Source organism: Cynara cardunculus, assembly GCF_001531365.2.
Source record: "Cynara cardunculus var. scolymus isolate 2C chromosome LG 1, CcrdV1, whole genome shotgun sequence".
NCBI classification, from domain to species: Eukaryota; Viridiplantae; Streptophyta; class Magnoliopsida; order Asterales; family Asteraceae; genus Cynara; species Cynara cardunculus.
Window position 1 is genome coordinate 604,963 of NC_037528.1, and position 26,725 is coordinate 631,687.

General features: G+C 34.5%; 3 protein-coding genes across 7 annotated transcripts; all 3 read right to left on the reverse strand.

The window, feature by feature from the left end:
- Positions 1 to 717: 717 nt before the first annotated feature.
- Positions 718 to 5,575, reverse strand: LOC112520135. 5 transcript variants are annotated; one of them, XM_025128453.1, is made up of 5 exons: positions 5,315 to 5,575; positions 5,124 to 5,195; positions 3,766 to 3,988; positions 2,009 to 3,684; positions 718 to 1,926 (listed from the first exon to the last, which is right to left on the reverse strand). In XM_025128453.1, the coding sequence occupies exons 3-5, from the start codon at positions 3,907 to 3,909 to the stop codon at positions 1,029 to 1,031; spliced, it is 2,718 nt and encodes a 905-aa protein (XP_024984221.1). In that variant the 5' UTR covers positions 3,910 to 3,988; positions 5,124 to 5,195; positions 5,315 to 5,575; the 3' UTR covers positions 718 to 1,028. The 5 variants fall into 5 exon arrangements, with proteins under 5 accessions (XP_024984221.1, XP_024984226.1, XP_024984207.1 ...); XM_025128458.1 differs by having other exon boundaries at positions 3,766 to 3,981; positions 5,124 to 5,221; XM_025128439.1 differs by having other exon boundaries at positions 5,124 to 5,221.
- Positions 5,576 to 8,708: 3,133 nt separating this feature from the next.
- On the reverse strand, positions 8,709 to 13,833 carry LOC112529145 (proline--tRNA ligase, chloroplastic/mitochondrial). Its single transcript, XM_025140231.1, has 12 exons — positions 13,448 to 13,833; positions 13,028 to 13,084; positions 12,806 to 12,916; positions 12,534 to 12,620; positions 12,311 to 12,424; positions 12,010 to 12,216; positions 11,645 to 11,782; positions 11,154 to 11,315; positions 10,368 to 10,567; positions 9,911 to 9,994; positions 9,573 to 9,743; positions 8,709 to 8,980 (listed from the first exon to the last, which is right to left on the reverse strand). The coding sequence occupies exons 1-11, from the start codon at positions 13,778 to 13,780 to the stop codon at positions 9,602 to 9,604; spliced, it is 1,635 nt and encodes a 544-aa protein (XP_024995999.1). The 5' UTR covers positions 13,781 to 13,833; the 3' UTR covers positions 8,709 to 8,980; positions 9,573 to 9,601.
- A 5,604-nt stretch (positions 13,834 to 19,437) lies between these two features.
- Positions 19,438 to 21,532, reverse strand: LOC112526837 (scarecrow-like protein 8). The gene has a single exon (XM_025137262.1). The coding sequence runs from the start codon at positions 21,458 to 21,460 to the stop codon at positions 19,568 to 19,570; it is 1,893 nt and encodes a 630-aa protein (XP_024993030.1). The 5' UTR covers positions 21,461 to 21,532; the 3' UTR covers positions 19,438 to 19,567.
- Positions 21,533 to 26,725: the final 5,193 nt, after the last annotated feature.

Sequence of the window (26,725 nt, forward strand, 5' to 3'; positions counted from 1 at the left end):
TTTTATGTTTTAATTGTTTTCTAAATATGTGTTTAAAATTCATTTGAAGCAATATATATATATAATATATACTAGAAGGGTACTCGTATAATAAAGCGAGATAAATCTTTATTTTAATGTTTAGTTTTTATTCTTTGTCTCCGTCGATATAATACGATTTTATGTGGTTTATCGATATAATACAATTTTATGTGTTTTGAGAAACCGATAATTTTTTATTTTTGAATGAAATATAAATTTAAAGATAACATAAAAATTTAAAAAAAATAAAATCGATATTAGTATCAAATTAACTATTTAATAGTTCTCGTTTTTTTTAATTTATTTAATTTAATTTTTTATTATAATTTAATTTAGGGTTAATAACAAGTAATTTATTTTTGGTTTAATAATATAATATTTTTTATAAATATAATAATTAAACATTCTGTTATAACTGAATGATTATCTTAATAATATTTTAGATTTTCTATATTTAAGATGGATGTTTATCTTGTATTTGATTATGTTTATCTACAGTTAGTTACACGAATTTATACTGGAGCTTTAATAAGTTATACTTACGCAAAATTACTTGTAATTTTAAATTTTAAGTAGTATACATCAATAAACAGTACTTCATTCATAAAAAATGATTTTTAAGAATTTTTATCAAATGCTTTATAATATTGTATATATATATATATATCAGATTTATATAATTATTTAGAATTAAATAAATAAACAAAATTATGTAATTCTTTATAAATAAAACTTTGAAGTTGGATTCATGTAAATATATCACAGTTTACAGAAATCAACAGTTGAATGCAGTTTGTTGCTTTCTTCTCTGAAAAGTGAAAACTGGGGGATGGCCAAAGAGGAAACCAGTCCATTAAATGGCATTTGACCCATTAAAAACAGGACATGAAACATACAAAAAAATTGTCCTAAATACCCCTTTCCCCTCCCCTCCCCTCCTCACCAAAACTCTTACCAATTTGGTCCAAAAGTGAAGGTGAAAACAATCAAAATTCAAAAACTCGTTATCAGACTTGAGAAAAACGGGAAACTGAACTCCGACCTTTCTCCTCACTTTTACTCTCACCTGTAACCATTCCTCCTCCTGCTGCCTCTTTCAAGCAGCCATGCCCATGACCATCTCTATCTAGATTACGATCCGCCATATATCTAAACCGCCTCGATTTTTCATAATGCCCATCGTGTTTCTTGACGGAATCACCATGATCCTTGTATATGTGTGGACCGCTCGGCTGTGAAAACCTTCCAGAACGTTGAGTGATTCGAAAATGATCATCCGACTTCAATCTTTCAGGATACCCAATTGACTCGAACCTTTGGGTTCGCCTAATCATTGCAACTGTTGATCGTTTCTTATCAATCAATCTCCGGTCATCACAAGTTTCTATCTCACTTGAATTACTACTTGGCTTCGGAAATCTTGCCTCATCGTCTGTATCCAGATTCCTTTGTTTCTGAAAATGCCAAGCAATGGGAGGAGACCCTGACCGGGATCTTGATCGGGATCGTCTCCCAGGTCGATTGAAATTGGGAGAAAAACAACGGATTTTTCTTTCATGGTATTCTTCATCAGGGGTTCTTCTCAACCCTTGTGGATGAAATCCGGATCCACCCCTGTATCTATCACGGCTAAGGCTTCTAACCGGTGGTCCTCTAGGAACACCATAACCGTTGTTTCTTTCAGATGGTGATGGCCTTCGATAAGCAGCCCTTGGATCATAGCTTCTAAATTGGTGGCTGTCAAGGCTCCTACATCCACCAGACCTTGCAACTGGATCTAGATTACCATTTCTCGGCCTATGGTATTCGTGACTGCTCTTCAAATCGCAATTTCTCATGGAGGAATCGACACATGGACCTAAATCTCTCCCAGATCGTGAATAATAATCTCCGATATTACTAGACCTGCATGCAAAAAAGCATTTAATGCCAAAACTACAAGAAATACAAGTTAACATCATACTGTCTTCATGGTATAAGAAATTACCTGCTGTGCCGTATATATGCACCATTCCTACACCCGTCAATGGATGTTGATTCATCAATAAGCAATGAATTCCCTTTAAGCTGTCTTGATTCACCATCCGCAGTTTTCCTCCCGGAAATCTCTTTTCCTGAGCCACAATCACTTTCTTCAAACAAACTATTTGGTCTCTCGAGGATATCTGCTTGAGCACCTTGCTTGTCGTTGTTATGCACAGCCTCCTTCACCAACAATGATGGATGATCTTCCATAGCTTGGCCATGATCATGGCTCGTTTTAATTCTTTCTGGCAAAGAGTTCTCAATGGTGCCATAGTCATTTTTGTATGTGTTATCAGACTCGTAATAGATGGTCTGTTTTTCCACAACTTCATTCTCCTCCCATCCAATTGGCTCTCTCAACTCACCGTCTTCAAATGGAGAATCATAACCAACCTGAACTTTGTCTGTTGTATCACCTTCAGCCATGTGACCCTGTTCATCTTGAGTAACATCTGAACCACAGCACTCACTGAGAGGATCTTCTGAACCAACTTTGTTGTCACTATAACTTGTGCACAATCTCGGAGATGGAAACCCATCTTGCATTACTTCTTCAGAAACAGGCTGCAGATCTGACTGCGATATGGTGTTTTTATGATTATTGTGTTCCAGATGATTGTCTATTGTGTCTGATTCACACTTCATGATGGTTTGTTCTCGTAAAATCGATGTGGTTGAAGTGGAAAAATCTTCGCACTTGTCTGGATGAACCAACGCATCAACCACATCTGATTTACTTACAGAACTCTCACCATCTGACATCTTACTGTTGATCTTCTTTGTGCCCGTCAAATCCTCTGTGCAACCCAAATCTTGAATCGATTCATATGTTTTCCCAAAAGAATCACCATTACTTTTTTCAACGACAAGCACATCTGAGAGAGCAGCATCATGCTTTCCAAACAATTGATGAGAGGGAGGTTCAACTTCTGTGAATCTGCCTTCACAACTTTCTAAATTCAAATTTTCACCCTTCAAATCACCATTATAGACACCTTCTGAACAATTTTCATGAGAGTGAGGTTCAACCAGCAAACTGTTAGAAGGTTCCTCCCACTCATCCATCACAGTATTTAAGTCCCAATGTAACCTTAACCCTTTGGAAGGAGCAACCTTTTTCTGCCCCTCTTCGTTACCATTATCATGGAGAATTGGTGTATCAGGAACCATGCTGTCTCGATTTGATGAACCAGCGGTTGATGTGATAGCTTCTTTTATATCAATAGTACATGAATTAACTCCTGGTGTTCTCTGTTCTTTCAACACAGGAAAATCTTCACCATGATCTGCATTATCATGAAGGAAGCTACTGCATGCAGCAGCAGCAAGAAGTTCAATACCGGAAAAGTCATCCAGCTTGGAGACCTCTTTCTTTGTCTGCTTTAGTATATTACTGTTTCTCGATCCACTTTTGGACTTAGTTTTCCGGCTCAGGGATAGTGAAATTGAATGACATCTCTGACCAGAATCTTCATGATGGACAGAGGGAGTTTGAGGTTGCGGTGACAGATCCCTTTCACCATGGAGACATGGAGTTTGAGGAGCTGGAGATAGAGATTGACGCAAAAGTCTTCTTTTCTTTAAAGGGGCATCAACTACCTTCTCTGCAAAGTGTCCCCCAATAACATCTGTGCCAGACTGTTAAGACAAGTATTGAGTAAATCTCCATGCCATATTGAAGATAGAACCCACACTCAGATAAATGGTATAAATAAATACCTTCTTGGCATCAAAAGCAGTTGGATCGTTGCCCAATCCAAAACTGTCTGCCCCCGGCTTCCTCGGGCGTCTCGTCACACTCCTACGACCTTTTTTCACTATGTTCCACTTCAAGTCAGCATTTATATAGTTCCCCGGATCCATTCTGGTATGCACTGGTCAAAACAGGTTCTATGCCATAAATTAGTAGCTTGCAAACTGGTAGTGCAGAGCAACCTGCAAACTGCAGAAGCAATACATGAAAGAACATTATTATCACATCCATTGTGTATTGCTATTTTCTATGCATAATGTCGTATGAAACGATTCCAAGCAATTAGGGAAATGTTACACATAACATGTACATAAAGTTAAGAAAAAATTGACATGTGTAGAGAATTTCAAGTTTGAAATGCTGACTGAACCTTAAGAATCCTGATACAGTGGCGATTTGGGAAGGAGCCTACCTCAAGAAAATATTTCATAGGGTCCAACATCATGAGAATTGGCAATAGATGAGCCAATCCAAAGATATAATTGGGACCACAAGAATCATTAATGTTATGAGTATGCCCAATATTTACCGCTTGCTGATATTGAAGGTACTAGTTCAACCATTAGACATTTGGTCTTGGCAATTAAATATATTAGTTATGCATACAAAGCTCTGGCCGAAAACTAAGAACTAAATACTGCATAACAGTATTTTGTAGATCTTTTTATACATCTGGACCTATGGGGAGTATGTTCTTGACAAGATCTACAGGTATCACCCTATGGCTGGATCTAGAAACCTGTACAAGAATCGAAGGCCAGACGATTCCACATATAATTGTTGAGAAACTATACTTACGTACGGGCATAATGGTAACACTTCATTCAGTTCTTTGTAGATTTGGCCCTGAAGAACTTAATCGATGGGTGCTCCCAACGATTATTATCAGATCCAAAAAAAGTACTCTGATATCTCATCAGGACCTAGAATTTACCCTAATCCAGTTCATGAACAGAACAGGTTTTCGAAAAGTACTCCGAGCTTCAGATCCTGATAAAGGAGAACAAAAAACTAAATCTAAGGCAGGAAGAACGTTCCCCTCATCATGATGATAAGTGGAGATTTAGATTTATAACAGCATAGCTAGATTTAGTTTCCGTGGATCTGCCCCTTTCGAAATCATGCCTCCATTGAAGAAATCCTTGGAATATAGAGGTGAGTATTTTCTAGGTCACTAAGATGATAAACCGCAGCAGAAAAAGCTAAATCAAAGTCAAGTTTGGAGGTTCGGCCATAGACGCGGATGGAACAGAACGAATAATTGCAGGATTTCTGTTTGTAGTAGAGATCAATCAATAGATAGTAACATCATTAGGGTTCTCACGTTTTCATCAACTCATCTAGCGGAGAATCATCTTCGGTGCGTAAATTTCTGTATGTTTTGGGACCGAGTCAACTAAAATGCCGGAGATTTGCATCAGTCTGACATCAGAAAACTCCTCATCGATTGATTGGGAAAAACAATCACATGAAAACACGTGTAAAATCAAAAAAAAACTTACGGTTTTTTCGTACCTGTGTTCAATCTTTGACTGGACCTGAATCAAGGAATCAATCAACACCCGCTGTTTCTCTGGGCGATTCAAACGAAAATTAAGATCTATCCTTTGAACATAAACAGAAATGTCAAACTCTTGGTTGTTTGATTTGCATCAATCATACGCCAGATTGAACGAATCGTCGAACGTTTTGGTTTCTGTGATGGAAGCACCAAATTTCTCTTGAAGATTTGAAACCTCAAAATCCGAATTTGTTCTTCAAGAGACCACAAAACCAAATGAAAATGGTGGAGGGTATTTATGGTTGGATATTGTCTGACGATAAGAAGCGCTAGGTCAAACTTGGAGATTTTGCATTAGTTTAACACGGGAAAGGTGCGGCGATGATGGAGGGTATAATCGTGTGGCTCTAATTCAAGCCCTATCTATCATCCAACGGTCACTGTCGCAAACTTTCCATATCCAGTGAATGCCTTGTCCTAGACTGGTAAAATAATTAATTTATTTTTAATAAGTTTTTTATATTTTTATTAATTTATTAAATTATAATACGATAATTATTTTTCATAACAAAAGATATTTACTTAAAAAGTTTCATTAAAACGATTAAAAGGTTGTTTTAATTTTATATATTATATTAAATATATAAAAAATGTATAAAAATAATATTTGTAGGATAGTAAAATCATTTTTTTAAATAATAAAATAAAAATTAAAGAAATGGATAAAATGAAAAAATGGAAATGTTTTGATGTTTTAAAAAACAATTATGTTTGTTTTTTATAGTACATTGGTAAAATAGTCTTGTTTCACCTTATTCCATGAGGTAGAGATGGAACACGTCTTATTCACCTTGTTTATGTTTATTCCACATAAAAGTCATGTCATACGTGAAACAATGATTCAATTTATGGTTTGTTAAGTCATATTCAGTGTTCTAATCACAACCTAATTGAATTACATCGTGTGACCAAAAAATATTTCCTTTCTTAATCAAATAAAGAGCGACTATGATAAGGGTTTTGATTAAAATAAGATATCTTATTAAGATAGATAATAGATAAAAAAAATTATATTTACCTGAAATTTTATATTAAGCACTGACTAAATATTAATAACGATTACATCCTTTTGCTTTTTAGAGTTTATCATATGCTTTTTATAAAATATATTTTATTGCTGTATGATTTATATTAGTGTAATTATAATATTATTATATTAATATTACTCTTTAAATGATCAAAGGTTAGGAACAAGAACAGGGTCAGTACTCTCGGTTGTTGCAGATCCTTCTCCTTCTGTTGAAATATCCCTCTTTTTTGTTTTACTTGTCCGTAACTCTTCCTCAATCAAGATTGGACCCTAAACTAAAATGAAAATAACTAAAATAGACCTTTTATGTATTCATTTTAGGGTTTGAAACAAACTTTTTATGTATTCAAGAAACTCGTTAACATGATGAACAGGTAATCGGTTACCTTAAAATATAGTGACAAAAAAAAAACTAAATTATGTGGATATTCCAACAAATTTTTTCTAAAATATTCCCAGAAAAAATACAAACTCTAAACTAAAGACCTAGCAACGGTGGCTGCATCATCTTCATCATTTTCCAATCCCCTCCTCCCAATCTCTAACCTCCATTCATTTTTCTTCCCGCCTCTCCACCACATTTCCTTCAAGTACAGGGTGAAGGGAGGTGGAGGGTCACTGTCGGAAAGAGGACTGTTCCATAAACACATTAATTCGAAATATGGAAAGGTTTTTCCATCATCATCCTCTTCATGGAAAAAGTAGTCTTCGAAGGTGTAGGCGGCCGGTTGGGGAGCCAAGAATTGGGAAGCAAGAGGACGGATGATATATTGATTTTTTTTAACTAATGACATGGAATTTTAGTTCGTAATAAAAATAAATAAAAATGATATATCAGATTTTACAAACTCCACATTATCATTAGTAGGTTTTGAGGTTAAGTAGTCAAAGTTTGTGTCATACCCTAAAATGAATGCTTTGAAAGTTGGTTTCACAAAATAAGAATTAAAATAAAGTTAGTTTCATTTTGATCTACTTTCCCCTTTGATTTTGGGTGTTGTTTTTTTGGTTTCTCTGTTTTATTTCTTCGCTTCTCACAGAGCTATGTTCGTTCGCAGTTCCCTATTTTTTTTTCTTGTTTAATTTAATGGGTTTTAAAAAAAAAAACATTTTTATAGTAATGTATTTTATTAAGCGTGGATGTTGGAGGAGTTTGTATAATGATAATATGAAAAAGAAATAAAGCCAAAATTAACGTGGAATTGTGAACGATGAGATAAGGTATGTGTTGGAGATAGCTTCGGTTGAAAGCCACACGAACCCTATCTATCTTTTGGTAACATGCACCTACCCCATCTTTTGCTAACATGCACATTATTCAATAATTAATTGATTACGTCTTATAGCAAGCACGTAAGTAACAATTGTTTATCTCTTCGAAATGAGTATCGGGTGAGAAAGAAGGTTAAAATGAGAAATATAAAAAGGAATTTGAATTTTTAATTAACTTTAATCTCAAACTCACTTATGAATAACACTCGATGCATTTCATCGTGGTGTCAAGTATGCATCTAAATTCTAAGGGTAGAGATTCATTTTTACGTTTTTCACCTCTTACTAAAACCCAACCGATCTCTTCGGATATTATTTCTCGAATAAAAAAAAGAGAAAAAACAATATAAATAAAACTACATACAACTAGAGATATCCAAACCAGTCTCGAAAGACTGTTTTTTAAGACTTCCTCCTTTTAACAAAGATTTGGAAAATTTCTTTGAGACGTCGAAAGTTCGCAATACTATTTTATCTTAAAAACCTGTCCAAACTAAAGAGGTTATTTGGTTTGTTTTTATTGAATACTTTATGAATAAAGTTGTCTTTATAAATTAATCTATCTGTATAGATTGAGAAGATTTTTGTTTGAGAGAGTTTTTTTTGTAGATAAAATGAGCATGTTAATTAGGAGAGACAAGTTTAGAAAAACTTGGATTTTTACATAAAACCCCCCTACAAGTTTACTAAATTAGTTGTTTCTATATCATTAAGACACTAACTACCAAACTGTCATTTATAACCGACCGAATTAGGTTATACATCCCATTAAGCTCGTTAAGTCGTTAACAAACATGCCTTAAGCTTAAGCTCACTACGCAGCGCTTTTCAAATCGTTTGTGTACATCCTCACCCCCTCAATCGTTACACTTTCAACCCTCCTCAGTGATGCCATCATCCATCTCCTTCGAACGTGCCCGAACCAACACGGTTTTATCCTCTCTTGGTTTATCTTGATAGACTCGACTCCTCACTCTAATTTAAAGACCTCGTTTGGTATCATGTCCAACAAAATCCTTATTTTCTGCAACTTCTCATGCGCCTTCTTCATCGCCCAACAATTGGACGCTTAAAAATTTGCACTTTTGCCATAACAAAACCTTCGTATCACACATGACACAACGCATAAATACCGTTCATAATGTTTGCATTTAGAGAAATACAATAAGAAATGTGTCATCGCAAGCAAATTATTCTATCTTCGTTGCTTTGGTTCCTTCTGCTTTCCCTTTCCAATTCCCTAATCATATCTCTGTCTTGTTTTCTTCTTCATTCTGCTTTTCATACACAGCTCCACCGATCAGTTGGGCTCGGTCAGCTGCATTAACAAATTGGAACCCATCAACATAGAAAGACGAAAAATTCTATAAAGATTTCAAGCACCCAATAGATAGAAATGTAATTCCAACTAAAAACAAATACAAATCGAATCATTTGGGGCCGTATACCAAATGCTTACCAAATAAGCACTTTTTTTTTTTTTTTTTTTTTTTGTAAGGGTGTCCGGGCCAAAGCCCGACTAATCCCCGGCAAATTTGGAGGCTAAACATGGCCCCACTTAAATGTCGCCAACATTCCCCTCCCAGGGCTCGAACTCGGGTTCATGACTATGCCATGCCCAAGCCTTTACCACTAGGCTGGAAGGCCTTTACCAAATAAGCACTTACTGGCAAGAGTCGCAACCTCTTACTGTAAGATTCTCGGTTCGTGGAATGCTCCCCGGGTAAGGTAAGCAACACTCGGTAAGCGTTTGGTAAACGGACCCATTGTCAGATTAAGGTGGCTTTTTCATTTTTCAAGCAATAGTATTAAGAAAATGGATTCAAGGTATGCCATAAATGGGGAAAACAAGATAAGCCTAACATAGTTAGATTAAGAGAACATGGAGGAGTTAAAAGCAGAATGAAGACCTGATTACGGATATGGCCTTGTGTTGTGATCAGTAAGATTTAGCAAAAATTGCAACTTCATCTGCTGGACTGCCCGTCATCAGGCATTTCTTTGGCCCCTGAGGTTGTTCGAAAGGAAAACATCTAAGGGTTGCTCCAGTTTCTTCTTTGACCGTCTGTTCGTCTTCATCACTGCGTAACACAACAACAAAAGGAGGTCAGAAGTGGGTCAGACAATCGGACACAAGAAAATACATTCAGTGTTAATAAATGTCTTTATCTCGTTAATAATTCTGATTTTTTTGTAAAACATCATGATTGACAACAACAAATTGGAAATGAAAAAGCTAACAACTTACCTTCCTACCCATGGACCCCTTGCCCATTTTCCCTGTGATATTGCCTCTTTGAGTTCGTCATATGAGCTCACATCCACAATGTTGCTGCAGATAAATCAGTACTCATTAACATTAATACCGTTCAGAAGGGGACATTTAGCCAAATTTGGAGATAAAAGTGAACTAGAAAACTAAATGCTAGGAAAAACAAATAGATATGGATTCACCTACTTCTTTCTTGTATATGAGTTTACTAGGAAGGTTAAATTCTTCCTTTCCTCTTTTTCTGGTAAAATCTTTCATTTTCTCTTGTTTTTTATGGAAAGGAAGGTAAAAATGATGATAGAACATCATCTTAATGTTTTGTCCCTGTTTTCTCTCAAAGTTGCTAAGAAAACAAGTGGTGTTAACATCTTTCCCATTCCTTTCTCTTCACTATAATGAACACAAACAAGGTTGTTAGAATTGAACAGTATACCTATCTCGAAAAGACTTGGCCTTATCCAAAAGGGATAATTGGATCTCATCCAGCTTTTCTTTGACATAAGGTACAAGAACTGAAGGTTCCATAGATATTCCAAAAACTTTCCCTGGTTTTCCAGGAATATCTCTTCTAGATATCACAACGCTCCTACTTGAAACATCGCGAGGACCAATCTCAATTCTTAGAGGCACGCCCTGTGGGAGAGGAGAAAACCAAAGTTATCATTTACAACTATCAAGTAACTTGAACCAAAACACCAGAGTAGCTGAGAATTACTAAATTTCTAGAAAAAACGGCTCCCTCGTTAGAAGAACATTACACCCGTAACAATGCGGCAGTAATGCCAATTCCTTGCAAAATATAATGTTTTGAAATTCATTTGCATACAGTAGCATATGTCGATAATCACGAGACTACATTTTAAGAGAAGCCGTAAATCACTACTTGGATAACACCATGTTGCCATGGATCACGTGTGAGACCATGGGATGAATTAACCTAAAATGTTCATACTCACTCATGGTCAGCATGAAAAAGAAGTTAATCTGATTATTTATGGAAACATGGAAAGAATTATCATAGCATGACAATTGCGCCTTGGATCTCTATGTCTCTGCCCATTCTGTCCCTCCCTCCACTCACAAGCCAAAAAAGAGTAAATTCACAGCTTAGAGAAGAGAAAAAAAGCATACAAAAAATAGATACTGTTTTGGACTTGCCAGAGAATATGGAGATGACATAGTCTCAACAAATTACTTTAACCTCCATTTAGTATCTCACCTTCATTTCCCAGAAATTAAATTTCCATCCTGGCGTTCTTTGATCAGATTCGTCTAGCTTTACTTTGATCCCAGCAGTATGAAGAACGTCTTTGATAGACGATGCAGCATCAAGAACTTCATTCTTTTCATTAGCCTTCTTCCAAATCGGTACAATTACCACCTTGAAATCATGAAACAAACTTTCAATATGCCATTACTCAGTTAACTGATCATTAAAAAATGAGAATGGAAATGCATATTATATTTATAAAAAAAAAGTTCATTCAAAATAGCACTGTCCCTTCCGAATGTATTTAATATAAGAGCAGAGCATTTCTGTTCGACAAAGAAAACAAAATCATGCGGAGTGCAGGGAAAAAATCCTACAGCATGAGAAACAAATTTGATTCAACCTGAAGCCAGATGACCAACAAAGGTAATTCCATACTAAAAAAGCTAAAAGCATATCTGAAATAATTCTGTTAAGGACTTCAGGTTGAAGAATAATACCTGTATAGAAGCCAACCTTGGGGGAAGCATTAATCCAGCATCATCTCCATGGGTCATGATGATACCACCAACAAATCGGGTGCTTATAGCCCAGGAAGTTTGCCATACATGCTGCCTTTGGCCATTTTCATCAGCAAACTGTACAGACGGTGTTTTAAGTTTTGGGGTCAATAGTTGTCGCAGTAGCAATAGTGCTTTGGTTCTTAAAAGATACTCAATTCTGCAGCAGTCTATTCCCAAGCTAAATTCACTGCATTGTATTTAAAGATTCCAATCTAAGTAGAAAAATCTCTCTTTCCTTTTTCCTACATTACAATGGTAAGAACCAAATTAAAGCAACGCCGTGAATATGGTTTGAAAGAAACCTGTGTTCCAAAAGCACGAGAAAAGTTTTGCCCTAGATTGTGGCTGGTTCCAGCCTGCAAGGCCTTACGATCACCCATCATAGCTTCAATTGTATAAGTTCTATCTGCTCCAGCAAATGTCTCTACCCTTGATTTTCGACCTGGAATAACAGGTATAGCAGCTTCTTCATAAGAAAATTTTGTATAGACATCAATCATCTGCATCGCCTGCAGTTTGAGCAGCAGCAACCTGTTAGAGAGAACAAAAAGTAGTGTCTTCCCGAAAACCATCAACAGGCTTTTACACAAAATAGATACAAACCTCCCTTTCTGCTTCCTCGGGAGTGGCATGCGCAGTATGCCCCTCCTGCCAGAGAAATTCAAGAGTCCTAATAAAAGGTTTGGTGCGCATCTCCCATCTTGTGACATTTGCCCACTAGCAATAATCAGGAAACGTAATTAATAATAAATTCTATGAAATAAAGGTCACAATGAATAATCCCATAAAAGAGGTTGACAATAAAAGGCAGAAAGTAAAACCATACCTGGTTGATCATAAGGGGAAGATCACGATAACTATGAATCCACTGGGTAAACATGTGGTTCACAATGGTTTCACTAGTAGGTCGAACCTGCAAGAGCCTCATGAATTGCAAGAATCAAAGTCATACTCAGGACTCGGTTCTCCCGACTTAAATCAACATTTACAGAATCCATTTCTATCTTCTAGTTAGAAACACAATTCCAGAAATATACAAAACAATATCAAATCAAAGTAAGTGTATATTGGCAGTTGTAGAGCAACTAGAATCAGTACCACAAGTTTTTCTTCAAGTTCTTTCCCTCCTCCAACAGTCACAAGAGCCAATTCTGGACTAAAACCCTCAACATGGCTCGCTTCTTTCTCTATAAACGAATACGGTATAAACTGCAGCCAATCACAAGCACTCTTTCTTAAATAAATTTGATAGAGACATAATCTCCAAGACCTAGTTCACCACATTCAATAATCAACAAAGGACGTTAACTTAACACGTACCTGTGGAAAATACATGTTACTATGTCCAGTCTCCTTGAATTTAACATTCAAGTAATCCTGCCAAAAGAAAACTGAAATTTAAGATCTCTCCAGAAGAATACGGGGTCCATTCCAGAATCCAGATGATCAAAAGGAGCTACAGATTTACATCTAAGTGCATGATTTTACCAATGGGCAATGGCTACTAAAAGGTTTGCACTGTGGCATATTTGACTACGTTTTAGATAGACGTCTCAATATGTGATCATTTGTCTCAAGCCACAAATTGAGTCCTTTAACTTGTACAAAAGTGTACAATGAAAACACTCTAGAGATAAAATTATTGGAAAAATCAACTTCAATTTTGAACTGGAATATACGAAATCGAAAGTGAATAAATGAAGCGTAATCAGTATATCTCGCAACAAACAAAAGACCTACCTGAATAGCTTCCCAAATGGCATAACCGTATGGTCGAATAACCATCGTACCACGAACAGGCCCGTAATCGGCGAGCTCAGCCATGGAAATGACATCAAGGTACCAAGCATTGAAATCCTGAGAACGAGGTGTTATGCCTTGTTCCTGAACTGGCGGCTTCTGGTTCGATTCAGCCGGAGCAACCTCTGTGGCAGGAGTACTCTGGGCGAAAACTTTGGTTGTAGCAGTGAATTTCCGAACATGGAGCTGCTTGCTACGGCGGAGAAACACCGACGAACGGGAAGACGAGATGGCGAAAATGGATGTAAGAGAGGGAAGCCGCAGAGCCCCCATTTGTGTGCTTACGAGACTTGAGAAACCAGAAAGGATGAGGGTTTAGCTCGCCCAATTTTTGCCTCTGTAAATAATTTCATTTATATCCCCCAAACTATAAACGGTGTTCAATTTACATCCCATACTTCGAAGAAATCCCACAAACAACCCATTCTAGATTTCTGTTTCGGACAGATAAAACCTAATTAGTCCAAATTGGACCGGTCCAAAGTCCAAACTGTTACCAATTGGGACCAGGCATGGCCAAAAGCCGGTCCTATACCGGGCCGGATCCAAATCAATTCTGGGCCGAAACAGTGACAATCTGAATCAGTTTCGGTCCCAATCGTAAAGTGAAAGCTCGGTTAAGGTGTATGGGGACCGGTTATGAGAACCGGTCCCGGTTCCAGACGGACCCAAGTCGGTCCCACTTTTTTTAAAAATTGATTTTTAATATATAAAAAATAGTTTTTAAAGAATTTGGTCAATCAAATACACTAACAAATACGTTTTTAGTATAATTGGGTCAATCAAAAACACTAAAAATTTACATTTTGTTATAAAGAAGTTGGCCGATCAAATATACTTTATAATACAAGGGCGAAATCAATCAACCATGTATTCAAATCCGTAGGGACAATTAATCAGTGCAAAATCAAACAAACAACGACATAAATGAACAATCAAACAGGGAAAATAACTCGTACCATACACCAAGAAATGTAGCAATCAGGCTTATTAACTGAGAATCAGCAATTTCAAGTATGGTGAAGATTGTGCAGTAAAGAGATAGAGGAACTTGACTTACAATCATCGCAGCAGCCTAGAAGGGTCAGATGGAAAGGTTCAGTTTGTGATGATTTAACGGAACGCGTAGATAGAAAAACGGGCCGTGAGTTTTTAGTTTATGCACAAGCCCAATGGACCTGTAACGTGGACTTTAGAGTTTTAGGTCAACAAGCCAAAAAAATTGAGTTTATCTTTTAAATTTATTAGGAAGGTACCCACACAATATAGCAAGATACATCTTTATTTTAATATTTTATTTTATTTTTTTTATCTTTATTGATATAATATGGTTTATGTAGTTTTGAGAAAAATAATGTTTTTTACACTTGAATAAAAATAAATTTGAAGACATCATAAAAAATTGAAAATATATATCGATACTAATATCAAATTAACTATTTAAAAGTTCTCTTTTTTTGTACAATTTCTTTAATTCAATTTTTTATTGTAATTTAATTTAGGTCAAATAGTGAAGTAATTTATTTTTGACTAAACAATATAATTTTTATAAAGATCATGATTCTGTTATGATTATCCTTAATTATATTTTAGAGTTTTTATATTTAAAATGAGATGTTTATCTTGTATTTGATTATGTTTATATGCAGTTAGTTATACGAATTCAAAAATGAAGTTTTAATAAGTTGTATATACGCACAATTTACTTATAATCGTGAATTTTAAGTAATATGCATCAATAAATAGTACTTAAAAGTAAATTTAAAAATATAATACATTTTGGTCTTCAATCACATACACTTAAAAGTAAATTTGAAATTAAACATTTGAAAATAAATTTTAAACAAAATAGTGGGACTTATTTTTGGTGGAATATCGTAACCGATACCGGACCGTCGATCCCAAACTGGGCCGGGTTGGTCCGGGCCCATTTGATCATCTCTAATTGAGATCAGTTAGAAATGGGTATGTATAGGATAGACTTTTCAATTTTATCAAGCTTTTATTAGTTGTAATACAATTTTTTCATGATTTATAATACTTTTCAGAACATTCAAAATTTTCAAATAAATATATTATTTAAAGTGTATTTTAATGCTAAAGTTTAAAATTTGTAATTAAAAAAACACTAATAATATTTAACGTGTAGGAATAAGATATGATTTACAAAAATCAATTCCTGTATAGGGTCAGTTTTCGGTGAGAAGAAGAAATAAAGTGAAAAACGTAAGAAGAGATCTTCACCCTTGGACGTACGTCAGAATGGCATAGATCGAGATGAGATGCACATAGATTAATCCTCGTATCAAAAGTGATTCATAAGTGTGTTTGATATTAAACATGATCAAGGGTACAAATCCATTCTTACACTTTTTTAAATCTTAAATCTTTTAGTTATTGTGTCGGTTTAAAAAAAAACAATATACACTTGTAAGTAGGGGTACTCATTTGGGTTAATCGAGTTGAAGACATTTGAACAACCTAACCCAATGCTTGCGGTTTGAAAACTCTTAACTCAACCCAATGGAAACCAAAGTGCAACCCAACCCAACCCAAATCGTATGGGTTGATCGGGTTAGTCGGGTTGATACTTTGGTATATTAAAATATTATTCTAACCTTTAACATGTTATTTATTTACTCATAATTTTTTTTTCATCATCAACCATCTGATACAATTCATCCATACTTTTTACGTATATCACATTCAATTAATTTTTTTTCAATTTACATATATATATGTTCACAGTTACTGAACATATACACGAATGAGTTACATAGAGATGGAGAATAGATTGAAAATATGTATATATGAAGAGTATATGCGATAGTTAATTGTCTAATGTATATATTAATATAAACTCAACAATCATATTAAATCCAAGAAATAAAAAGATATCAGACTCAAATAATATTAACCCAATACTTACGATTTGAAAATTTTACAACTCGATTAGACATCATGTTGCTTCGGATTAAGTTATTTGGTGTTAGATTGGATTGGGTTGAATACGTTGGTCGGGTTTTTAAATACCCTTACTCGTAAGATAGAAAAAATACCATTGATTTTTACGATAGGTAGATAATATTATTAAGACATGATAAGGTTGCTTTATAACATTGAATGCATTTAATGATCATGGGTATGTAGTGTTCCAACTCAAATAAATGTAAATCACTTCTATCAACAATAGTTTTCAAAAAAACAGTGTTTTTTAATCATGGGTGTCTGAGTCAGTATACGTATATCTCGACTAATTCATATGCATCTTAACTAATTTAATGGGTATTTTAAAACAGCAAAAAAAAAAAATCCTCAGTGGTCTTGTAAAACTCGAACCAGTTGATCTCTGGAGAGGATCCCCAAAAACCCAAACATTGTTATCAGTTAAGCTAACGTACAAGATTGTATTTTAGACGATGTTATTATGCACTTGGGCTGATTATTTAGAGTATGCAAAACATCTTTTACAGAGAAAAAGAAGGGTTTTTTTTATATAATATACACATACGCTCTTCATGTCAAGTGATGTTTGAATTATTGACTTACATAGAATTTAGACATCATCGGAAATCCAATAAGACCCGATCTTCCTACTTAATATATACAGGTTTGATGGTTCTTGTCTAGTTAACGTGGAACTCCTACACGCCTATTCTAGGCGGTACCTTTTGGAAGGGAGGCGAAACAATGTTTCGATCCCCTAGATATGGTCGTGTTAGAAATGTGAAACCGCTTAGAATCTCTCTTTAGAATATAAGTTTGATGACTCATGCCTAACCGACAGGTGACTTCAAACAAATCATAACCCATAAACGAAATTCGAGGACCTAAAACTAACAAATGGAAATGTCTCAGCCAACAACACATCTGAGCAAGACGACTATAGCTTTCCTCTTCAAACATACACATTTCTTGACCGTCTACCATACCTAGGGCTAATTTACATGAGAGGTTCCAAAAAAAAAACACTCGAATGTCAGTTTTTAAGTAATCGAGGTATAATTAACTCGTTCCCTCAGTCATTTATGACAGTTCTCCCCAGTGGTCTGATACATTTTGACGAAACCCCCACTCATTCACTCGATAATCGTTCCTTGCACATTAATACCCTTAAGGCCCCAGTAACCTAAATCTCCGGATCCCCCACTCACCGTACCCAATCTGGTTGTTTCCATTCTTCGTCAAGATCGCTATAAAAGCTTGTAATACATGAAGTAAAACTTGTACAATTGGCCAAAACAACGTGACATAAAGTTGCTAAACATGGTGAAGATGATGGCCACAAGTTTTACATTTTTACAGATGGAAAATTTACTAAGGATTCAGATGAGGCAGTGAGTCTGTAACACTGATCATTTCATGAAATTGGTCCATGGTATAACACATTAATATATCCATCTTCATAATATAATGATGCATTAATTACTTGTACCTTCTGCTTTCTATTTATTGAGTATCCAAGTACCAGCTTTTTGTGTCCTATTAATGTCACATATGACATCATCTTATACTTACATTATTTTATGCATTGAACACTTGTAACTTTACATATACTAACAAGGTTTTTAAGTTAATCACAAGGTTTTTAAGTTAATCACAAGGGTGGTACTTGATTGGTTTGAGTTTGGCTCCAAAGGTCAAAAGTACCAGGAGGTCACAGATAATATGATTTTTTTAAGGTTGAACCATTTTTTTTCGTTTTATATGATGTGTATGCAGTGTAATATTAATGATATGGTAAGAAAAAAGGAAATAAAACAATCATAAACTACAATGCTAGTCGATGGAATAATAGAATAGAATACTCAAAAACGATATAAAAACGACTATGACTGTTAAAAAACAAGCACACCATCAACACAAAAAACTACGAGATGTAGTAAGGAAGGGGGCAAATGAGGCAAAAAGTTACAACCGAACACACGAATACGAGAAAGGTGTAAAAAGGATCTGGTTTGACAACCCACAAACCCCGTTATATGGAACTCTTTGCATTTTTCTCGAGACCCATTCAAAAACTCAAACCAACGTATCAGAAAGGAAAAAAAAAGGATCATAAAAGATGACGTTCTTTTTTTTTCCTCATGAAACTATGTTGTCATGTTGAACCTGGATCAGGTAACTCGTGCCCCAAGCAGTTGTTTGTCAGGTGACTCGTTCCTGAAACAGTTGTTTGTCATATCTTCTTCAACCAAGGCGAAAAAAGAATTATCCCTTTGAAATTATGTTAAAGACGATTTAATCAATCGATACGGCTTAGCTCCTTTTCCAAGTCACGTCAAAATTGCTTGTACCACTTAACAACAACTAGATCAGAAAAAAGACACACAAATACGCAATACAAAACAAATCTAATTCTTTTAAGAACATTATCTAAATATATAGTTATTGACTATTTATTTACCTCTTAGTAGTTTCATTATGAGGCAACATTTGAATCGCTAAAAGGTAAATCTTGTTTGACAATAAAACGTATGTCTCTTAATGGTCTTAAAATCATCTAAATAATTTCGTATATTGGGTCTTCCTGAACCATTCAACGCCCTAATTTCACTATAAATAATTACCAAACAACCATATTCCATTTAATATTGTATCATAAGAGCTTTTTCATTATTATGACTACTTAATCATCATTCATCAAACCATTCAGCAAGTGACAAACAACTATTTAGTATACTTTAGTTCATTTGAACCAAACTGTTTAAATGAATATAATTTATAAGTTGGAACCTTAAATACATAAAATCGTTTTAATTTCCTAAATGTTTCTATACCAACTTTAAGTTATAAGATTCGTATGATAATAACTACCCATAAACACCTTCCCCCTGTCTGTTTAACAATTAAAAATTAGTTTATAATTAAATTGGTATATTCGATTTAAATAAATGGAAAATGGAAAATGGAAAATGGTATTTATATTCATACCCTTGTAAGTTTCACTTTTTACAAATTGACCCCACATTCAAACGCCACGTTTATTCGGTTAGGTGGGATTAGGCATCTAACGGAAACAATAATTAAACAAAATTAATTAATAATAATACATTGAATCTAATGCCAAGCAGAGGCGACGTTGAGCGTCCGTCCCAACCACCCGATGTTGATCCCGCCGGAATCTTCTTTCACGGTGAAACCCGGATTGCCACGTGTCGCCGAGTTCAGCTTTGACATCAACGACTCGGCGGTGAGTTGACTCACTGGTTTGGAAACAAACCCAGCCATCGTCATTCGGGCCCGCCATTTGCCGAACACCTCGCATCTTTCCACGCGGTCCCTCCCTTCGCACGCAACCGAGTTGAAAATCCTACGACTCAGTCCCTCCTCGATCTTGACTCGCTCCGGGTTTTCCTTTGGAATTGTTGCGTCCAACGAGTTTAAAAACGCGATGTAATAACTAAACGCGTCGTTTACACGCGCGGAGATTGAGGCAGTGTTCGCGTTCAGTTCCTGCTCCATCACCGTCACCACCGCCGGTGACATCCTTTTCACGCGCCGGAGAACCTCGTCTCTCAGATTATCAGTCGTCACGCTCTCGTCCGGCAACTTATTCAACTTGAAAGCGAAATTTACGGCCAAAACTTCATCGTTTTCAACCGTTAAACCCTCCTTACTGAGATCAGATAATTTGAAATCCAAAACATTATAAGAAAACAAAACACCCAATTTGTTCGAAAGTGATCGGAGTCCATCACCCACAAGCTTCAATCTTTCAGCACCCCCATTACCAAAATCCGTGAAAGTTGTAAGCGTTAATGAAATGGGTGTCTCTTTGTCAACCTTACGCGCCGCCGCAATCTCGTGAAGCAAGTACACATATTGAACGCCTTGGCCTATATCAAAATCTACCACATGTAATTTCTTCTCGGCCTGCCCCAGTTCCAAAATGGTGTTGTTGGCCGCCATGAAAGCAAGCTTGAAGCATGGGGATTTGTCGTAGAGAAGTTGAGTTGACAAAATGTGCTCTTTTCCGTACAACTCCGACGCCGTCGTCAGGTTTGCGTTCATTCGTGATCGGAGCGCCGCCGCCATGTAAAAACTCAATCGTTGTTCAGGAGTACCAAGCGCGTTTGATACCTGGTTTACGCGCGTGAGGATTTCCACCGCTGAGTCTGTTTTGCCGTCCGTTATTACGGATGCAGCGTCTGATAACAACTGCTTTGGGCAAACCGTAGTCGCCGGAGATGCAGAGGAAGATGCACACGACGAAGAAGACGAGGAAGTAGGAGAAGGAGAAACAGTGTTATCCGGTTTCTGCACCGGAGTCGAACCGAGTATGTTTTGAATCGTTTCCGACCACTCGCTGTTAGTAACGCCGGAAACATCGTTTTCTCCATCCTCATCATCCAACAGAAGCTGTTTCTCAAGCTCTTGCAGACGTTTCATCATCTTTCCCTCCGTTTCTTGAGTCGCCGGCGATTGTTTCGCAGCTAAATTAGGTAAAGAAATACGCGAAAAATTGCTACGATTGTTATGTTGATAACTACCCATTACGCCGTTAAAGTTTCCATTACCAAGATTGAAGGCTTGTGCAGTTGGCGGACGAACTTGTTGCAGAACCGGAACACCGTACCGCGGAACAGACGACAACGATGAAGAGGAGATATTAGAAACCGAAGAAACTTCAGGCGAAACCAAAAAATCCGTTGGAGGGACCAAAGAAGCCTGTTGATTGTAACCCCTTTGTTTCACGTTTCTCAAGTAAACGGAATATTCTTGTCGGCGTTGTTGGAATTCAGCCAACGATCGTTTTCCGATCAAATCAGACCGTGACCCACTGACCATCGAAGACGAGTCGGAGAGAATACCTGCGAGTTGGGACCTGTAGTCACTTCTGTTGACGTTGTTCACATTCATCATGGACATAGATCTTCCTGCAACGTTGTTTACACCGCCGCCGTTCACATTGAAGAAATCCGGGAACCCGCCGGAAAACCCAGACGACATTGTCGCCGGAGGAAATCTTGGATGAAACTAAAAGGAAAAGCTTTGATTTTTACGTTGAATACTCATAGAAGGGTGGTTTTGGCGAATTGGAGTGATTCCCGTTTTTTATCATAAACCCGGTTCCGTGGAGAGAAGATTGTTGTGTGTTCCAAGTGGCTTATAAAAAGCTTCCTTTTGTTGACGGTAGCCACGTATTACAATTAAAAAATTAATACAAAATACGGTCGATTATTTATTTATTTATTTTTAAAATTAAATATTGTGAATGTGAGGTAACACATAAAGATTTACCGTTAAAAAACTTATTATTTATGGTTGTGTAATAATCAACTGCAAATTGTTTGGTCGGATTTTAAAAAATTAAATACATATCATCATTACCATATATTATTTTAAAGTAAAAACTACAAATTTAGTTTATATATATATATATATATATATATATATATATATGTTGTAAATTATATTCTTTTTTCAAAGGTTCTTTTAAATATTAATTTAAGGTTTTATATGTTCTTACATGATATCATAACTAAGGTTTACCACTTTACGGAATCGATACTATCGGGCAATCGCCTGGCCAGACAGCCCCCTCTCGACACTCTGGGCCAATAAGTGTTCGTCGAGCTTTTATTGGAGAGGGCGTGTTGGAGTTTCATATCGGTTATATTTGGACAAATTCCCTTCTATATATATCGGAAACTCCATTCTCTCCTTAAAAGCTCTTTTGGAGATTAATCTGAGGTTTCATATATTTTCGCATGGATCTTGATTCATTTTTCTAGCGGTCCTTAAAAAAAATTTTGTTATGTGAGACTTTTTTCGTTCTTTTTTTATTTTTCTTAATTAAAATCAATTTTATGATTATCGTTATTTTGAGGTTTTCTCTATCTTTATTTGATTTTTTTTAAAAAAACTATATATTTTAAATAAAATTTAAACATCAAAAAGTTTTTATTTATCATTATTTAATGGATAAAATTATACATATTTTGTTTGTGAACTTTGGTACGATTTGATTTTATATATATATACGAACGAATTTATAGCCATCACTGATTATTGGTAATTTAATATAGGACCAAAACCTTTCTACATTTTATATTGTTAAGAATATTTTTTGAGTAATTGAATTAATTATTATATGAATTTATCAAATTAAAAGTTTGTTTTTTTAATTATTAAGTGAATTGTATTTTTGGTCCTTCGTCTATGGTTACTTTTTGGTTTTCGTCACTACGATTCGTAGAATACATTGAAGGTCAAAATTTCATGTATCGGAACCCAAATTGGCTTTTCCACTTAACACCGTTAAATGAAGCTCCCTTAAATTAGTCATGTATTCTTTATATGAGAGGCATTTTCGTTTTTTTTTTTTTTTTTTGTAAATTTATAGTGAATTACATATTTGGTCCCTCATCTATGACTATTTTTTGGTTTTTGTCTCTAAAATTCGTAAATTATATTGGTAGTCCATTTTTCATGTGTTTGGAGCCAAAATGGTCCCTTCCTCGACATTATTTTACTCTTCACACCATCACAAGATCCTCCCTGTGTTTTTCAACCATTGTCAAACAGCGAAGGGTGAAAGCCAATGCTTTCTTGAAAACCCATGTCCATGAACAGAGGTTTTCACGAAGGGATTATGGTTTGTCGGATAGAAATGTTGGAGAACGGTCCATTTTGGGTTTCAAAGTACATAAAATGGACTACCAGTGTATTTTACAAGATGTATGAGTGAGAACCAAAAGCCAACAATGGAGGGACCAAAAATGTAATTCACTCTAAAATTAGGCATAAAAAGACGAGATTGCCATCACATGAGGGACACATGACTAACTTAATGGAGCCTCCTATAATAGTGTTAATTGGAGAGACCAATTTCAGCTCTGAAACACGAAATTTGGACCATAAATGTACTTTTCAATTTGTAAAAATAAAAACCAGAGAGATCTTTTTTATTAACTTGGATATCCAACCTGTTATACGAGCCGACTAATCATAGGGCGACCACATGCTTTGCAGATAGCCCGGAGTCACCGCATTTGAACCTCCGTAGCCACAAGGAGATTTTTATTTCTCCTTGGATTTGAACTTGAGACCTCTTGGTACTTTTAACCTTTGGAGCCAAGCTCAAACCAATCAGACACCATTCTTATAGTTGAAAACCAAAATCTTAAAAATCATATAAACGAAATCCACAATATTTTACAAACAACGTAGACAAAAAAAACATAAAATATAATCGTAATGTTTTATGAAAAAATAAATACCCTACACGCCTTTTTGAATTTTAAATTTATGTTGGGAATCAGTCTCCATTTTATTTTATTATATTTACTTCCTTTTCAACTTTTAGTTAAAATATGTCTTTTTTTTTATAACTATAAATATTATTCCATTCTGTGTTTTTAGTCTTAAAAAGACAACGGTTTAAGAACATTAATATTATATGATTTCTTAATTTCACTCAGAAAAATACTTTGTATAAATTAAAGTATATGATGTATTATGTAAAAATGTGTTGAAAAGTTATCTGATTTTATTAGAACTGATAGATTATGTTGCAGTTCAGAGTCCATAATTGAATATTCAACTATGACAAGACTGAATCATATGCAAAATTTCAAGATTCAAATCGGATCGGTTGGTTTTTGAATAATAGTTTAGTTACTATTGGTTGGACCAAATCTGATCCAACTTATAACTAACAGTGATGTATCCAATGGCTGAAATCGAACCTATCCAATTAAATAATCAGTTGGATCATATTAGACTTATTGTCCAATGTTTATTGGATTGAATCAGATCCAACTTGATCAATTGGATTTCAACCGATGAACACCATTGATGTTACTATTTCCTAATAAAAATCCAAACAATACACGGTACATTTCAAATATAAAAGTTAAAAAAGATTATGACATCATTAGTTTTTCGATACAGTCATCATACGTTTCCTCTATGGGAAAGACGTCCCTTGTTTGAGTTTGGATTTTGCCCTCCGGTTTTGTGCCACATAAATTCAACGTCACATTCGTCAATTGAGATATTTAACAAACAAAAAATCAAATTACTGATACTCATTTATATTTATATCTGTTACGACTTTGTAGACACAAATTGTCACCAAATTAAAGTGTTTTGACGGAGTTTCACGGTAACCTTGATCCAAAATGCCATGTTATCATTGCAATTATGATAAATATCTTGAAATTAAATATTTTTAAGATCTTGATTTATTAATGATGGTCCCAAGTGAAATCTAATAATGGAAAAAGATAGGCGCGTGAGTTTGAAAGTCGTGGGGACGGTGGAACGTTTGGGAAGTTGGTACTGAATGAGACCAATTTTTGGCGGATTTGTAATTTTAAAAAATCATTACCACCGTCGTCACCGTAACTAAGAATGCTCATGAGTTGACTTGATCGGTTTAAAAACATTTGAACAACTCAACCAAATACTCGCGGTTTGAAAAATCGTAACTCAACTCAAACCGTATGGGTTGATCAGGTTAGTCAGGTTGATACTTTGGTACATTAAAATATTATTCAAACATTGGATATGTTATTTCTTTATTCATAATTTCTTTTTTATCATCAACCATTTGATACAACTATTCCATACTTCTTACGTATATGACATTCAGTTAATTTTCTCAATTTACGTATATATGTTTATAGTTACTGAACATATATACAAATGAGTTATATAGAGATGTGTATATTAATAGTGTACGTGATAGTGTTTATAGTTACTGAACATATATACAAATGATATAAGTTGTTTATTCAAACTCTCAAAAACGCTTATTATCGGTGTCACACCGGAGTAAGTCAATAAGTTGTTTTTATAAGCAATCCCAAACACCCCCATAATATGATAAATTTTTATTCCGTTAAACTTTGAATAAAAATTTAGGTTTATTAGAAACCTGATCTCTTATATTATATTAGAAGAGTACTCGCGCAATGCAACGAGGTACACCTCGATTTTAATGTTCTATTTTATTATTTGTCTCTGTCGATGTTATAATACGATTTTATGTGTTTTTAAGAAAACAACGATGATTTTATTTTTGAATAAAATATAAATTTGAAGATATTGTAAAAATTTGGAAAAAAATATATCAATATTAATATCAAATCAACTATTTAAAAGTTCTCATTTTTATGTAATTTCTTTAATTTATTTTTTATTATAATTTAATTTAAGTTTAATAACGAAATAATTTATTTTTGGTTTAATAATTAACATTTTATAAAGATAATAATTAAGTATTTCGTTACTACTCAATGATTATTCTAATTATATTTTAGATTTTTTATATTTAAAATGAGATGTTTATCCTGTATTTGATTATATTTATCTGGTTACACAAATTTAGATATGAAGCTTTAATAAGTTGTACTTACGCATAATCTACTTGCAATATTGAGTTTTAAATAAAATGCATTAATAAACAGTACTTTACGTATAAAAAGTAGTTTTTAAAAGTTTTTGTCAAATGTTTTATAATATAGTATAGATCAAATCAACTATTTAAAAGTTTTCATTTTGTATGTAATTAGTTTCTTTAATTTATTTTTTTATTATAATTTAATTTAAGTTTTTATAATGAAATAATTTATTTTTGGTTTAATATTATAAATTTTATAAAGATAATATTTAAGTATTCTGTTAAGATTCAATGATTATCCTAATTATATTTTAGATTTTTTTATATTTAAAATGAGATGCTTATTCTGTATTTAATTATGTTATGCAACAATTATTTACACGAATTCATATATGAAGCTTTAATAAGTTGTACTTACGCATAATCTACTTGTAATTTTGAGTTTTAAGTAATATGCTTTAATAAACAGTACTTTACGCATAAAAAGTAATTTTAAAGTTTTTATCAAATGCTTTGTAATATAGCATAAATTAAACCATACAGTTTTTTATTTTCAATCTCGTTAACTACATGTATATACTTTACATGAAAAACATTAAGTTTACATATTCGTCACTAAAAACTATCGCACTTTTTAATAAAATAATACCGTAACCCATCTCTTGGACCATCCATAGAAACCAATAAACGTATCTTCTCACGTTAAAATAGAAAATATTACACAGAGCCTCTCAAGTTTCTATTACTTCGCAACAAATACAATAACTTTTATATATCATAATATATATATATATATATATATATATATAACGTTTCAAAACCTAAATTAAAGTATAATTAAAATAGTTATTATCCTTATAAAAAAT